This window comes from Lissotriton vulgaris, chromosome 11, assembly GCF_964263255.1.
Source record: "Lissotriton vulgaris chromosome 11, aLisVul1.2, whole genome shotgun sequence".
NCBI classification, from domain to species: Eukaryota; Metazoa; Chordata; class Amphibia; order Caudata; family Salamandridae; genus Lissotriton; species Lissotriton vulgaris.
Genome location: NC_141699.1, coordinates 363,510,313 through 363,527,637, shown reverse-complemented (window position 1 = coordinate 363,527,637; position 17,325 = coordinate 363,510,313). Strand labels below are relative to the sequence as shown.

The 17,325-nt window shown below is 46.7% G+C and overlaps 1 protein-coding gene across 1 annotated transcript in view; it reads right to left on the bottom strand.

The window, feature by feature from the left end:
* The window catches only part of LOC147679783 (myoferlin-like), a 1,922,797-nt gene that overhangs the window by 1,330,237 nt on the left and 575,235 nt on the right, over positions 1–17,325 (bottom strand). Inside the window, exon 7 of the mRNA XM_086942477.1 lies at positions 16,901–17,029. Coding sequence (XP_086798603.1) covers positions 16,901–17,029 — 129 coding nt within the window. The remainder of the gene's footprint in view (positions 1–16,900; positions 17,030–17,325) is intronic.

The following is a 17,325-nucleotide window of genomic DNA, read 5'->3' as shown; positions in this document are numbered from 1 at the left end:
TCCCTTCTCCATGTGCTGCCACCCAAGCCCTTAAGCTGGTCTGGAGTTCCCCCTTCTTGGCACCACGCTTAAAGAACACTCCCATCTGTTGACAAAAGTCCTTAAGCTGGGCTACAGAATAAGTGTCCAGTTCTTCCAAAGCAAATTCCATTTTGCTGAAGAGCAATTTAGGGACTAGCACACAAAAAGAATAGATTCACAAGGGGCAATTTGAAGCTACCTCCACCCACCACCAGGAATGAATTTAGAAAAAGCAAAAGTAGTAATTAGGAAGTCCGCCAGGAGAAAACTCCAGGTGTAGGCCTGTGGGGTATGCTTTGTTACTTCAGAGTAGACGCAAACACAGTATGTATCCCACCGCTGGACACCAATTATGTTGGACCTAGGGAACCCCAAGTCACATAAGGTAGCTTGGCACTAAGTGGGAAGGCCTATCTCCAAGGAACATGTGCTAAGTTTGCGTCACACCCATCAGTATCAAGACATCCACCACTCCAAAAATAAGGACACTACACCAAGTTTGGAAAAATACGAGCTGTTTTATAAAGTTCTTATGTAGGATTTTCTCTGTCCTCTGTAATTTAACAATTAATTACACTGTACATCTTAACGTTTTCGACAACATATCCTGTAACACTACGAATCCTCAGTTCAGCCACTTCTTAGCATTTTAACTTCCCACAATGATTACATTAGGATGCACTGTCTTGATAATTCAAATTAATACCTCCCCTCTCAAAGGACGGCACTTACAAGTGACAGCCTTCTTGTACCAGGTTTCCAAGCACCAAAGATTTAGCAACTATTTTGAAATTCCCCCTATAGGCGAATCCTGGGTATTAAATGAGACACAGATTAAGCGGCATTCCATTTGGCAACTTGAACCAGGGCTACAAAACATTAATGGGATTGAGGAACTCCCCTCCCCTCGCCTCAGCTACTGAAGCGCTTGATAAACTGTCTTATCCCTGGCAATGAAGAACAAGAGCCCTACACAAGGGCTTTCCACAATCTGGACCACCAAGGTGTTCAATTTATCAATACACTGCTCGCGTTATAAATGCCCATCAATGTTTGTCTCTCCAGTTCAGCCCCGCAGCTCTAGCTCAGTTCTCTCGGGCTCTGCATCATCCAGCCTGTTAAGCGGGGAAATGCTGGCGTCTAATTTCAAACTTCCCCGCCTTCCCTCAGAACCTGCTTACTTGCTGACAGCAGCGCTCAGCTTCCCGCTTTTCCTCAGAACCTGCTTACTTGCGGACAGCAGCGCTCAGCTTCCCGCTTTTCCCCAGAACCTCACCAGGACTCAACGAGCGAAGCTCACCGCCAACTTCGGGAGGTCTGGGTGGAACTGCTGTGTCCGCGTCACGCCATCTCCTCACTGAAGAGACCTCCGTCACCAGGTGAATACCGGGCCTGTGCAGGGATGCAGCGTCTGAGGCGCGGGGCCGGACTCCTCCTCTCGCTGGCGGCGATGTTCTTGGCAGGTTCCGCCCACCAGCGCTCAAAGCTCCACGGTCACTCCGCCCCCCCCCCCCCTACCCTCCCCCCCTGACGCTTCCAGGCTCCACACAGTGAGTCTGCGCAGGGGAACAGCGTTTCTCTTGATCCGGCTCTTTGGCCTAACGTTCGCCCCGTAGTGAGAACAAGGAACGGATGTTCTGACAACACCAGGGTCACGATCAGGACTCCTCCACCTCGCTCAGCAGCAGTGCCCTCCCACTCAGAAGCGTGTCAAGGAGAGGATGGGGTCCACGTCCTCTACCACCTGAATTTAACCGGTGGGGGCCAACTGCGGGCAGTGTCCAGTATAGACCCAGGTAAAGTTTGGACAGCTTATTCCTTCCAATCCAGGCCTTGATTCTCAAAAAGCTCAGGGATCCGGTAATTAATCTCACGCCAGATATAGTGGTCAGGAAGTCCCAACTCAGCAGGGCCAGATCTATAGGAAAGGGGCAGTGACAGCAGAAAGGTAGCAACCCTCACACAGGAAGTCAACCCTCTAAGCTTCCTAACCCTCTTAACCCACAGCCTGCACTCCGACTGGTTCAGTGGCTACACAAAATGGCTGCCCTGCCCCTGGCCTTTTATAGGCTGACCACTAAGGTTCCAGTTGGGTCCAGAAGATTCTGGAAGGTCTCTACACTACCCTATGGGTCTTTCTCAAGGGATGGCAGTTATGGCAGTTGATGGCCACCATTTTAGATACCTCCTAGTTTTCAGTCAGAAAAGGCACCTAGGCCTCAAGGAAAAGGACCATGAGGGCAAAGAGCACCTAACCCCTAGGACAACACCGTAAAAATAATCCAGTGGACACAAAAATTTTAAAAGGTTATGAGGGGCAAAAAGGGGACAAAATAAATAAATATAAGGAGGGGCTACACAAAGGGCAGACAGGTCTAACAGATGGTTGGTGATGTCGAGAAGACAAGATCAAGGATGTGGCTTTTGGAGTGTGTTGATTTAGTGTCATACTGTAACACGCAGAGTATGTTTAAATGAGGTTAAGGAGGTTGTCTCTTGTGTTTTTTGATGCTTGAGTTGTCTGGGAGGTAAAGTTGCAGAGGATAGTGGTGTGGGGGGTTGATTAGATAAGGCAGTGAGGATGTCCAAGAAGTTGCCTTTTAAAGTTCTTGAACTGTCCGAAATGCCTGCAGATGAGGTGGACCGTGGCAGACTTTGTTACAGAGAGTGTGATGTGGCGTGTGAGGACTCCATGGACTGGAGTGCTGTTCGACTGCCTTTGGTGCAGGACCGGATCAAGAACAAAAATAGAAAACACTAAGCCATGTCCTGGGCTTTGGATAATTAGATCAAAGAAGAACATTTTGCCATTTTTGAAAAAGTATCCATTACTACTTGACATTCTTAAGAAGTGGTAGGATCCATTATAATGTCTATAGATATCACATGCCAAGGCACAGGAGTCTCATGTAGCAATAATACATGTCTGACTTGTGTGGGTCACAAATGGGGTACACAAATACATTCTTGTAAAGCAGAACGAGCAGCTGGCCACCGAACAGCCTGTAATACTAAATGGAAAGGACTATATAACTCTTATGGCCACAGACTGCATAATCAGGACAAAACTTCATCCCATCCAATTGCAGTTCTTCAGTCTGAATCACAATGGCTGGTTGACTGAAATGCAAATCATTTTGTCCAACTACAGGAGTCTTGAGATGGAGAGCTGCTTTTTCTTTGGATAAATCTGTTGTTGAGCCATTTTAATTTTGTCTAAAAAGACTGAATAATTTCAATCACTTGATAAGAACGAACTACAAGTGAGAAAAGTCTCGGGAGTACAATGGGGACGATCATTAGCCAAAATATTGTTTGATTGGTTTGCACAAGTCTGAATGATATGTCCAGTTCATAACAATATAACAACATGCATTGGCACAGCCAATAGATCTCCCCTTTGGGACCTTATATGTGTTTAGCCATGCAACAGTTGATGTTGTTGGATAACTAAACACTTATAGGGTCCCAAAGACGAGACCTATTGGCCATGCTAATGCTTGTTAGCCATGCAATTCTTTCAGGCACTCAGGGACATGATGTGAATCAATGCATTTCACGGAATCGACAGGGTTAGAAAGAGCTATGTAAATGTTACAGAGTAGCTACTTATTCAAACCACAACAAAGCACACTGGGCTTTGAAAGGGGGAAGAACGTTTTTATATAAATAGCAATATCACCCTAAAGCCTAAAATGGGGGCTGAAAGGAATAGTGTCTTGCAGCACATGGTGTGTGGGTGCCATAACACCCTGCTTGATGCCGCTGCTGCTGTAATTGTGTACTGTGGGCAGGGGACGGTGCCACACTGGGTACATGGTCGCTGAAATAATCTAGCTTCGTTGCCAAAGCAGGAGTGCTAATCCAGGGGAAGCTCCTGTAACGTATTGTCATCGATTAATCTCTCTCACTCATAGAAGTACAGTAAAGAAGGCTATGGAGACTATCGAGGCCTACCGTTTGACCACCAGCGTTATTCCATCTAGACTAGTGTGTTGACAGTGTGTCCTCCCTCCCTCTTGCACAAAAAGACCGTAAGAATCTAGACCTCAGCAACCAAGCAACAGGAGCTGACACCTATGCATTTTTACAGATAAACAAAGAAGAGCTTTTTACAAGGGGGGGCGCGGAGTGGGATACATGCAACATAATCCGCATTAATGCCCTCACACTCTCTATGCTAAGTGCTCTCAGAGAAGACTGACTTACCTCAACAAGTCCCAACTAAGACCAACGCCAGCTAAGATGTTTGGCAGGGCAGAAGAGATGATGCTTGTGCTGATACGTTGATAACGTTAACTTATTTGATGCTGAGGTGTAAACGTCAGGGTATACATTATAGATTAAGTAAGAATCTTATCACAGCTTCTATCCTGTCGTTGCGCTGTCCCCGTGTGCGGCCTGGGAAAGCACTGAAGACGCTAACCTCCTTTCCCTCCTCCCTCCCTGCCCGAAGCCACGGTCTGGATATGTAAGTATCCACATCAAAGGATCTGATGAATTCAATAATGTTCCCATTGTTTTATTGCGTCTGGTACAGCAGCTCCTCTTTATTACTGCAGGAAAACTCAGGAGCCCGTGGAGCGCAATAAAGGGAGACGTGTCCGGCATTGCAATGCTGCGCTGCCCAGGGAAGCACCGGAGTGAGCCAGGAACTGCTGATGGGCCTACTCACCCACCAATCACCTCCGCCAGACCTGCCCACGCGCACTAAAGCAACACCGGCGTGCCTGCTGGGCGCGGGGTCCGCCCACATGACGACCAATCACCAGCCAGGCCCACCAAGAAACCCCGGTGCGCAAAGCATAGCGCCGAACTTACAGCGATGAGGCACATCCAGCTGAGCACTGCTGAGGCCCTGGTCAAACTTCTGGCCCTCCTCTTAATCAAACCCTCTACTACGCTAACAGCAAGTAGAGAAGTGAGTGTCACACAGTACAACTGGTGAGGGTAGCACCTGCTGACAGACTCAGATACAAAAGGGCGTGTGATGGACGGAGCATCTGAACCAATCAAACACTCACACCCAGTCAACAGATCTGGGTTTAAACCATCACCGTTCTTTAGCCCACTCTGCAACCCCAGTTCAGACATGGCCATATGCAAATCAGTCTGCCTCATGGGAACAGTCCAGCCCGAACTGCCAAGCCATGCCTTCCATGGACCCGAAACAAGCGTCCTAGGACCGGTTCCTGGCATTAAGGCCGTCTTCAGCCAGGCTTGCTTGAATCCAGTGGCAAAGTGAGCAAGGGACTCACTTCTGAGCATACCCTGCCAAATTATGGCGAACAAAGCGGTACAAAAGGGGGTGGTGATGGACGGAGCATCTGAACTAATCAAACACTCACACCCAGTCAACAGATCCGGGTTTAATCCATCACCGTTCTTTAGCCCACTCTGCCACCCCAGTTCGGACATGGCCATATGCAAATCAGTCTGACCCTGTGCCTCATGGGAACAGTCCAGCCCGAACTGCCAAGCCATGCCTTCCCTGGACCGGAAACATGCTTCCCAGGACCGGTTTCTGGCATTTCCGCCATCTTCAGCCAGGCTTCCTTGAATCCAGTGGTAAAGTGAGCAAGGGACTCACGTCTGAGCGTACCCTGCCAAATTATGGCGCACAAAGCGGTACAAAAGGGGGTGGTGATAGACGAGGCATCTGAACCAATCAAACCCTCACACCCAGTCAACAGATCTGGGTGTAATCCATCACCGTTCTTTATCCCACTCTGCCACCCCAGTTCAGACATGGCCTTATGCAAATCAGTCTGATCCTGTGCCTTATGGGAACAGTCCAGCCTGAATTGCCAAGCCATGCCTTCCATGGACCGGAAACAAGCTACCTAGGACCGGTTTCTGGCATTACAGCCGTCTTCAGCCAGGCTTGCTTAAATCCAATGGCAAAGTGAGCAAGGGACTCACGTCTGAGCATACCCTGCCAACTTAAGGCGAACAAAGCGGTACAAAAGGGGGTGGTGATGGACGGAGCATCTGAACCAATCAAACACTCACACCCAGTCAACAGTTCTGGGTTTAATCCATCACCGTTCTTTAGCCCACTCTGCCACCCCAGTTCAGACATGGCCATATGCAAATCAGTCTGACCCTGTGCCTAATGGGAACAGTCCAGCCCGAACTGCCAAGCCATAGCTTCCCTGGACCGGAAACAAGCTTCCTAGGACCGGTTTCTGGCATTACAGCCGTCTTCAGCCAGGCTTGCTTGAATCCAGTGGCAAAGTGAGCAAGGGACTCACGTCTGAGCATACCCTGCCAACTTATGGCAAACAAAGCGGTACAAAAGGGGGTGGTGATGGACGGAGCATCTTGTCATGCCCGACTTCCCTACGACACTGTACCGTTAATTGTATCTACTATTTAAGACGCCAAGAACAACAGAACAACGCTTTACGTTCTTGCGTCTAGCGCCTTCCGTTTTGGGTTCCGTCCCGTTTCTGCATTGCCTGACTTCCGGATTGTGATTTGGTTCCGTTTTCGCTTCTGGAGTGATTCCTGCCCTCTCGTCAAGGTTTTGTGGGCTCGGCTTCCATTGCTCCTTCAGCGGACTTTGTGATTAAGTGACGTCTCACCTCCTGACGTCCATATGTGCTGTGGTTACAGTGTTTGCTGTAATCGTTGAGAATTCCCCCTTCCTTGAGCCCTGCCCGGCGGCCGGGATCTTCTCCGCCAGCCGGCTGGGTTCAGCCTCTGTTCTCCTTTTCGTCCTCAGGTGCTCCGCCCGGCGGCCGGGTTTGTTCTCCGCCATCCGGCTGGACTCCTTTACAGTTCTTTTTAGATAGTTAGGTTCCTTTCTTCCCCTCCTATTTCCTCCTGGGGTTTTGCCCGGCGGCCGGGATTATCTCCGCCATCTGGCTGGGCACTGCTATTTTGGTCATATCATCCCTCACTTGTTGCTGGATTCTCCTGTACACGTCTTCATTTCACCCATTCCTTGGCCAGCTACATATGTATTCTGGGGTTCTTGCGTGGACCTGAGTGTGGTGCATATTTCAGGCGACTCTACACAGAATCACGGTAACAGCGCTGTGCGCTGCCTTAAGATATATATATTTATTTTGTGACTATTGTGGAAGACCTGAATGTATGTCCTGTTTAACAGATATTAATGCAAGATTCATGGTGTTGGCTCCAGCTCATTACCATATCTACAGGAATATTGGATGTTCTACCAGTATCCTCCTAGAACATACAGAGTGAGAGTTTACACTTTAGATACTTGACACTCACCAGCGCAGAGTTAGAAGGAGTTATTTACTATTGTTTTTTGTCATCTTTGTAATAGCTCAAGACGAACACCTTATTATATCCTACTTATCAGGTCTTCAGTACAAGCAAACAAATGTGGTATGTAGTGGTCATATATGTATCATAGACATGGTGTATATTTATATTGTGGCTAGCAAAGATAGACTGTAATACTTATCTTCCTTTCCAGCCTACCTGTTGCCAAGTATCCACTCTGAGTTGCCACGCATCCACTCTGAAGACCACCATCAAGCTCTATTATTTCTCCCCCAACCTTTCCTTGTTTTGTCTCCCTGTTTTCCCCCGGCGAGCCTTTCGATGCTCTAGTGTTTGATAGAGTCGGAAGGCCATAGGGGAAGGCTGAGGATTACTCTTCGGATTCCTGACGCTCCTGCAGAACCTGCTTGGAAATCATTACATATCTGAACCAATCAAACACTCACACCCAGTCAACAGATCTGGGTTTAATCCATCACTGTTCTTTAGCCCACTCTGCCACCCCAGTTAAGACATGGCCATATGCAAATCAGTCTGACCCTGTGCCTCATGGGAACAGTCCAGCCCGAACTGCCAAGCCATGCCTTCCCTGGACCGGAAGGATTAGTTACTTACCTGTAATCCTAGTTCTCTTCCAGGGGTATACTCATTAAAGTCATAAGCACTGAATTATCTCCGCCCATGAGCGGGAACCCGGAACACATAAACAAAATACATATATATGTGTAAATATACCAAAAAGTACATAGTACTAAACTAATTATACACATATACATGTATAATAACCATAAAATGCAGCCTAACATATATACATAGGCTAATAAAGCCAATCTTACACACGTTCTGAAGCATGAAAAAAATGCTGTACATAAATGCAATAAACAGGCATGAGCCTAAAATGCATTTCATAACCATGAAAACCTTTTATTTTCATCAAAGAACCTGTTGTAAACAATTATTAGCCTAAAAAGGCTGCATATGAAAAAATATCTGTGTACAGAAAATCAGACTGGCACCCTGCCTTTAAGGTCCCAGAGAATCTGCACACTTTGCCTTTAAGGCCTCCTGGAGAACTCTGTTCCCATCATGCCCCACAGGTGACAGTTAGGTCAGTTATTTTGTACGGTACAGTAAACTTTAGCAGGAATCTGCACTTAAAAACTGCATAATACATATTGAAAAACCTCAATGCTACTGCTCGCCCGGGGAGGCGGGAGGGTGCTTATGACTTTAATGAGTATACCCCTGGAAGAGAACTAGGATTACAGGTAAGTAACTAATCCTTCTCTTCCAGGGGATACTCATTATGTTGTAAGAAATATAAGTATTAAGTCACGTTTAATTTATTTTTTACACTTCACTTCACTTTTTGCAGTAGCATCTATATGTCTTTCGGTCCTGATGAAAGCAATGGACTCATTAGTCCCCATAAGTTTGCTGAAACATGTCGACCAATCTAATATCAGGGTAGATATTTGTTAAAACTACCTATGCTGCTTTTTAATGTTGGCGGAGCGAGCATATGACCTAATAAAGTTTTCTTATTTTTGCTCACTCACCCAATTTTATACATCTTCACTCACCCTATCCACACACCCTCTTTCACAGCACTGCAAATCAGTCACCCACCAAATGAATTGATGGGTAGTTTGTGACACTCTACCACTATTTGGCCGCCACTTGGCTCTCAGGAGGTTATACCATCTGACCTCCCCTTACTTGAGCCAGTGACGTACCAATGATTGTGAATAACAGGAATGCCAAATGATGAAGGGCGGTTCCGTGTGGTGACTGATGGATAACCTGTAAGTGATCACTGGTATCCAACAATTCTTTCTATTGTCTGTTTTGGTTAGATGATCTGACACGGTTCTGTTAGTTTAATGACCCACACATAGATAAACCAGACCCTCTGACACTCTTTTGTTTTTCTACATGTAGCTAGGGAATGTGTCTTGGTCTTTAAAATCCCTCAGGCCCTCCTCCTACCTTTCTGTGTTCGTTGATACTCATTAATAGTCATAAGCACTGAATAGAGTAGCAAGCTCATACCCACCAGAGGCGGGCGAACAAATAAGTGCATAGTAACACTTTTAAACCATAGTGTTCAGCAAGAATTAGCAAACAAATTTCTGAGGGATGCTTGTCCTATTTGTGCATCAACCTGTGCATCAGAATCTAGACAGTAATGGCGTGTAAACGTATGTACTGAACGCCAAGTAGCTGCCTTACATATCTCTGACATAGCCACATTCCTAAAGAGAGCTGTGGTGGAAGCTTTCCCCCTCGTAGAATGCGCCCTAGGTCTACCTGATAAAGTCTTGTGGGCTAGCTGATAAGCCAGTAGGATACATGACACTATCCATCTAGAAATGGACCTATTGGACGCTGCCAAACCAGTATTTGTAGGACCATAGTTCACAAACAGACGGTCCATGTGCCTTAAAGACTTTGTTCTGTCTAAGTAAAATTTCAAAACCCTTTTCAGATCTAACGAATGTAGAGCCCGTTCAGCCGGGCTCGAAGGGTTTGAGAAGAAAGTAGGCAATATTATGGTTTGATTAATATGAAAATCCGACACCACCTTAGGCAGGAAAGCAGGATGAGTTCTGAGCACCACTCTGTTTCCATGAAAAATAGTGTACGGTTCCTTGCAACACAGCGCCTGAATTTCGCTCACCCTACGAGCAGAAGTGATGGCCACCAGGAACGCTACTTTCCAAGATAAGTGTTGTAAAGACGCTTTATGTATGGGTTCAAAGGGGGAACCCATTAACTTGGTCAACACCACATTAACTCCCAAGGTGGAGAAGGGGACCTGACTGGAGGATACACCTTCCTTAAACCTTCCAAAAAATCCTTCACCACAGGCAACCGAAAGAAAGATATATGTGTTGGCGATTTTCTATAAGCTGTTATTGCAGCAAGATGGACTTTGATGGAACTAAACTGCAAACCAGATTCAGCAAGGTAAAGCTGGTAAGGTAAGATCACCTGTTCTTGACCATGAATATGGTCAAGACTCTTACTCTGACACCAAAGGTAAAAGCGTTTACACTTAAAACCGTAGGATTGTCTTGTAGAAGGCCACTTTGCCTCCTTAAGGATGTTCATACACTCCGGATTCAGCTGCAAGTGCCCATATTGGATAACTTCAGGAGCCATGCTGCCAAGCGCAGGGAGGGCAGATTGGGATGAAACACTCGCCCCTCCTGTTTGGACAGAAGATCCGGGCGACAAGGCAATCTCCTGTGTGGCACTTCTGACAACTGGAGGAGATCTGGGAACCACCACTGGCGTGGCCACTCTGGGCAAATCAGTATCATTCTGGAATCGGTCTTGTACATCCGGTTGATCACTGTCGGTATCAATGGTGTCGGTGGAAAGGCGTACAGCAAGTTGTGACACCAGTCTTTCAAAAGGGCATTCCCTTGAGACCCTCTCTGGGAGAACCTGGGCGCGAAGACGGGGCATTTTGTGTTTGCCGCGTCTGCGAACAGATCGATGTCTGGTGTTCCCCAAGCTTGGAAAATGCTCTGCGCGTCGTCCTCGTTGAGAACCCAGTCGTGCGCCTGGACGAAGTCTCTGCTGAGGTCGTCCGCCTGTGAGTTGAGACTTCCTGGCAGGTGCACCGCTGTTACGGACAGGTCTCGTGTTAGCAACCAATGCCAGATGCTCTGGGCTTCTATGGACAGAGTCCTGGACGTGGTACCCCCCTGCTTGTTTAAGTAATACATTGTGGTTGTATTGTCTGTTTGCACCAGGAGGGACTTGATGTGATATCCTTTCTCGAAGTCTGACCATAGCCCTTGTACCTGCAGAGGGCCCATATGCGCTCCCCAACCTTGGAGAGAGGCGTCTGTGATCAGAGTCTGCGTTGGTGGGTCCTGATGAAAAGCAACTCCCTTCATCAAGTGTGTCTTCTTCATCCACCACCGGATGGAATCTCTAGCAGACTGTTGGAGATGAATTCGATCCTCCCAGCATCCCGTCCTCTGCTTCCACTGATCTTCCAGACACTGTTGTAGTGGACGCAAATGTAAACGTGCGTTCGGACCGATGAAGATGCACGATGCCATGGACCCTAGGAGAGAGGACACTTGCTGAACTGTCGGATGTACAGCCTGAAGGAGAAGAATACACTTCGCCTTGATGGATAACCACCTTTCCTCCGAAGGACACACGTTTTCTTTTTCCGTGTCCAGTTGAGCACCCAGGTAGTGGATCTTCTGGGTGGGGTTCATTATGGACTCCTTGTAATTGACTTGAAGACCCAACTTGCACATGAGGTGGAGGCATATCGATAGATGTTCTTCCAGTAGAGATGGGGGATGAACTCTTCAGAAGCCAGTCGTCTAAGTAGGGATATATGAAAATCCGTCTCTTTCGAAGATAAGCCGCAACTACCGCCATACATTTGGAAAATGTTCTGGGAGCTGATCTTAGACCGAATGGAAGTACTGCGTACTGATAGTGATGAGCAGCTACTTGAAACCTGAGAAACTTGCGATGTTTTCTGGATACCGGAATATGAAAATAAGCATCCTTCAGATCGATGGAGCACATCCAATCCCCCTGATGTAACTGGGGGAAGATCTGATGAAGAGCCAGCATTCGAAATGTCTCCTTTAGAATGAATTTGTTCAACAGCCTCAAATCCAGAATGGGTCTGAACTCCGTAGTTGGGCCTTTTTTCTTTACGAGAAAAAATCGAGAGTACAGGCCTTGATATCTCTGCTGAGATGGGACTAGTTCTATGGCCTTCTTCTTCAGAAGGATGTTCGCTTCCTGTTGTAAATGTTGGCACACGGTTGTGGAGGAAGCTTCCGTTCATTGTTTTTGAGGTTGTTTGGTAGCGGATGACTGCTGCCTATTTCCATTTCCTCTGCCTCGCCCAGGTCGCCGCTGTTGGAATTGCGACCTCTGTTGATTCTGGCCTTAGTTTTGCGAGGACCAATTCGTCTGCTGACTCCTCTGCTGGAAAGATCTCTTGTCAAAGGGACTAAAATTACCCCGACGTTTAAATTCTTTCTTCTTCTCCAGACCTACGGCCTTAAGAGTGTCCAACTCCACTTTCATCTTGGACATCTCATCGTCAGCATGAGATCCAAAAAGAGTCGAACCATTGAACGGTAAATTCACTATTTTCCTCTGGGTCTCAGGCTTTAGCCCAGTAATGCGCAACCAAGCTGAACGCCTAGCACAAATACTGTGCGCATAGCCATGCGCTGCCAGATCCGCCGAATCAGCAGCCGCGCTAATGCTCTGGTTAGCCACCAGTCCGCCGCCTTCCACAATCTCCAGGAAGTCCTTTTGATCTTCCTTAGGGAGTTTATCCGCAAAACGAGCCACCGAGTCCCAGAGCAGACGATCATAGCGGCCCAATAAGGCTGCAGCACTGGCCACTCTCATGACCGACCCAGAGGTGTTAGCCATTCTTCGCCCCAAGGAATCCATACTCTTGCTATCCTTTTCAGGTGGAGCAGAAGAGGTAGATGCTGCCGAATGCGCTTTTCTGACTGCCGCCACAATAAGTGAATGTGGAGGTGGGTCAGAGCGCAGAAATAGTGGATCTTCTTCTGAAGCCTTGTACTTCTTTGCAATCCTAGAAGGACCTGAACCCACCGTGGCCGGAGTCAAGAATGTTCTCATTGCTGGTTCTATCAAACCGGGCACTAACGGCAGAAGAGGTCTGCCAGACGTCTTGTGATGAAGGGTTTCAAAGATGACTGACGATGTTACTTGGGGAACTGCCATCTTGATGTTGAACTTATTCGCCCCACGACATAGTACATCATTAAATGTGCTCAAATCATCTACGGGAGACACTCTGGAAGGTGGAGTAGATGATATAGTGGGAGAATAATCTCTATATGAAGACCTTGAAGAGGACGCAGATGACGTAGAAGATGGTTAAGGGGTTGTACGCCGTCTCTGAGGAGTGTCCGATCGCTGCCTCCTACGCTCCTTCGAACGCTCTCTCACTCGGGATTTCGAGCGTGATCTTCTATGTAGCTCTGACTGAGGGACCGGAGACCTCCTCCCCATCAGTCCTGCATCTGGACGCATCTTCCAATGTCTCAGGCTCTCCAGCCACCTCGGTGACATGTTAAGAGGCTGCTCTGCACGCTCAGGTGAAACCTCAGGTGACACCTGCACAATATGCAGCCCTGCTGAAGACTTGGAGGCTCTGGAGACTACACTGTGCTCAGAGTTCTATGAGCCACATGAAGTCCGTTGTCTGGGCACCAATTGTCTGTCATCTGACGCCTGCCCTAAGGTTGAGCCAGAATGCGCCACCACAGAAGAGTCCTGGTGCACTGTCTCTTGACCCGCTGCAGACCTGTGCTGACCCTGCGGTGAAGAAGCCACTAAAGGTTGAGGACTTATTTCTGACCTCGACAAAGACCTAAGTGAGGTCCGAGAGGCTAGTCTTGATAGTCTCGAAACCGACCTTTCATCAGGTGGGGGAGACCTAGACTCTGAGACTCTAAGCTTCGAGCCCGAAGCATGTTTCGACGCGATGGAGACCTCGACCTTCTCTTTTTAGGTCTCGACGTCGAATTCTGCGACGCCGATCTTCCTTCGCCTCTCGACGTCGACCTTTTTCTCGACGACGACTTACGTCTCTCCTTCGACCTCGACCCTCGTCTCCCCTTCGACGTCGACCGATGACTCTCTCTCGACGTCGACACTGGATCCTTCGACGTCGACACACGATCCTTTGAAGTCGGACGCCACTCTTCCCTCGACGTCGATCTCCTATGATCCTTCGTATTCGAACCTTGCACCCCCGACGTCGTCCTTACTGCAATCGACACCAGATGTCTCGACGTCGAAAGAGATTTCGACGGCGACTGTCGAAACGCTGAACCTTGCCTCACCGGTGACGTCCTCGACGTCGATGGAGCCCTCTTCAACGCCGACAAGACTGATGGCGATCTGGATCTCGACGTCGAGCGCACCTTTTTTGAAGGCGACGCTCCCTGGAGTTGATGTTTCTTAGTTCTACCTTCAGGAGAAGCTGTTCTACGACGTTTGTGTTGAGAAGATGGCTTAGCAGATGACAACAAGCTTTTGGAGCCCTTCTCACCACGGCTTTCTCTCTCCAGAAGGCCCAGCAACCTCATTTTCTCCCTTTCTCTTAAAGTCCTATTAGAAAGGTTGAGGCAGTGATAACACTCTTCCACCTTATGAGAAGCTGGAAGACAAACCACACAAACAGAGTGTGGGTCCGTTTTTGACATTTTCTTCCCACAGGAAGGACATTTGTAAAATAAAGTTGGCATTCTGACTAAAAAAAAACAACAGTTTAGTCAGAAAAAGGCATTAAACCACCACTAGAGTAGTATTTTGTCAAAAAAGACAAGAAAAAATCAACTTCTGACAGAAAACTGCCAAAAATTAACCGAGCTTAAGTTCCAGGTTCCTCACAGAACAAGCCGGAAAAAAGAACTGACCTAACTGTCACCTGTGGGGCATGATGGGAACAGAGTTCTCCTGGAGGCCTTAAAGGCAAAGTGTGCAGATTCTCTGGGGCCTTAAAGGCAGGGTGCCGGTCTGATTTTCTGTACACAGATATTTTTTCATATGCAGCCTTTTTAGGCTAATAATTGTTTACAACAGGTTCTTTGATGAAAATAAAAGGTTTACATGGTTATGAAATGCATTTTAGGCTCATGCCTGTTTATTGCATTTATATACAGCATTTTTTTCATGCTTCAGAACGTGTGTAAGTTTGGCTTTATTAGCCTATGTATATATGTTAGGCTGCATTTTATGGTTATTATACATGTATATGTGTATATTTAGTTTAGTACTATGTACTTTTTGTTTTATTTATTTACACATATATATGTATTTTGTTTATGTGTTCCGGGTTCCCGCTCATGGGCAGTGATAATTCAGTGCTTATGACTATTAATGAGTATCCCCTGGAAGAGAAACAGGCTTCCTAGGACCGGTTTCTGGCATTACAGCCGTCTTCAGCCAGGCTTGCTTGAATCCAGTGGCAAAGTGAGCAAGGGACTCACGTCTGAGCATACCCTGCCAACTTATGGTGAACAAAGCAGTACAAAAGGGGGTGGTGATGGACGGAGCATCTGAACCAATCAAACACTCACACCCAGTCAACTGATCTGGGTTTAATCCATCACCGTTCTTTAGCCCACTCTGCCACCCCGGTTCAGACATGGCCATATGCAAATCAGTCTGACCATGTGCCTCATGGGAACAGTCCAGCCCGAACTGCCAAGCCATGCCATGACAGACTCAGTCAAACAAAGATCGACCTTATCCCATTAAATACCATTGTGAAGCAATATTGGAAATGGAGGCGTCTTCTCCAAATACACTTGACTTTCTGGCTTGTAAAAAGCTTCGGTTTTTGAAATACATATCTTTTTATTATCCCTCATTTTATTGCTACATCAAATGGCTGTGTCGATATCAATCTGCTGCTCTCTATATTGGTTTCATTTTCTTTGTAAATCTGACACTCTCTTTAACGATGTGCGCTCTTGAAGGTATAACACTGTGCAGAAAAGCAAAGGGGCAGCTATATTAAAAAAAAAAACATTTTATTGATTTTCCAGAACAACAAATCATAAGTCAGAGGCATAAAAAATGTCAGTGCTGAAATCATCAATAGATGGCCAAAGTTGACAGCATTTATACTTTGGTAGAGGTCTTTAGTAACATATACAAAAGTCCCTACAGTAGAAAAACCCGGCATCTAACTGAACATTCTACGTACACATCAAAAACAAGCACAAGCTCGCGCCTCGCGTGGCAGCAGGGGGAGGGGAGAGAGGAGGGGGCCTGCACGATTCCTTCGCGGGAGCGAGCAGCAAGGCACGATAATTGCTACCATATGGCACAGCTGCTCGATCCCGCAAGGGAATTGCCAAACATGCACGTGTTGTCATTGAAAGCAATGCAACGGGTGCATGTTTTTGGCCTCAAAACCGACTCGATTGCTAAATGTCTTTTTCCTAGGCAACGCATGCACTCAATAGGCGAGACCTAAAAATGGTCCAGGCTTTCACCAGCGATCCTTTTCATGCTAATTTAGAGAACCTCTTGCTGATCCTATTTGTACAGGTTCGTCTTGAGGCAAAGGATCCACTAACCAATTTAAACTGCCATTTGAGTTAACTTTGGATAAATCAGAAAAATGTTATCAGCACTTCTTTCTATCCTTTTCTCTCTTGTAAGCTATGTTCAAATTAACGATGCTTTAAAAAAATATCATCATTTACTTGAAACCCTGAATCGAAACCATTGCCACCAAAACACTGTCAGATAATAACACCAGCAGAAATACATCCAACCCAAATGACCTCTTGGACCTAGAGCAACAATAACAACAAAACAGATTCACTTAACAGCCACACTCCAACTGCCTTATCACTACAGCAATATAAATACCTTTAAATCACTAATGCAGCACACTGAACTACTAAAGGAACTACAAGAACCATCATTAAAACTTCAGCCAAAAAGAATTGATTAACACCCTCACATTCTCAGAGATAGGTACACCATGATAACTTCGAGTTTACGGAGACAAATCAGAAAAGAAAAAAATGTACTCCAGCAATGTATTACTCTTACAGACCTCATTATAGACAGGATTGTTCCCAGGCCGGCTCTTGCTGCAGAACATGTTCTCGCTGAGATTCATACGCACCACTGACTTTAGGTTGTTTCCCTGCAGTTGTCGCCCTTGAATAATAATAACACGAACCTGCAACAAAGAAATAACTTGTGATTGCACCAAGGATACATGGTCTACACAAGGCTCTGTAACTGCATACAGAATACAAAGGGTCCTTTGGTATGATTAGTACAAGATTTTACATGTGGTTGCAGACTGGGAAGAAGTGCTCCTTTCAGTCTCACCTGCACAAGGATATTCAAGATAAAAGAACCTTTTGCAGATATGATCGAATTTAGAGACAGTGTACAGGATTTCTTTGCATGCATTAAAATGGAATAGAGTGAGGCCTGTTCTGGTGTGCTTCAGAAGGAACAAGGGTGCTT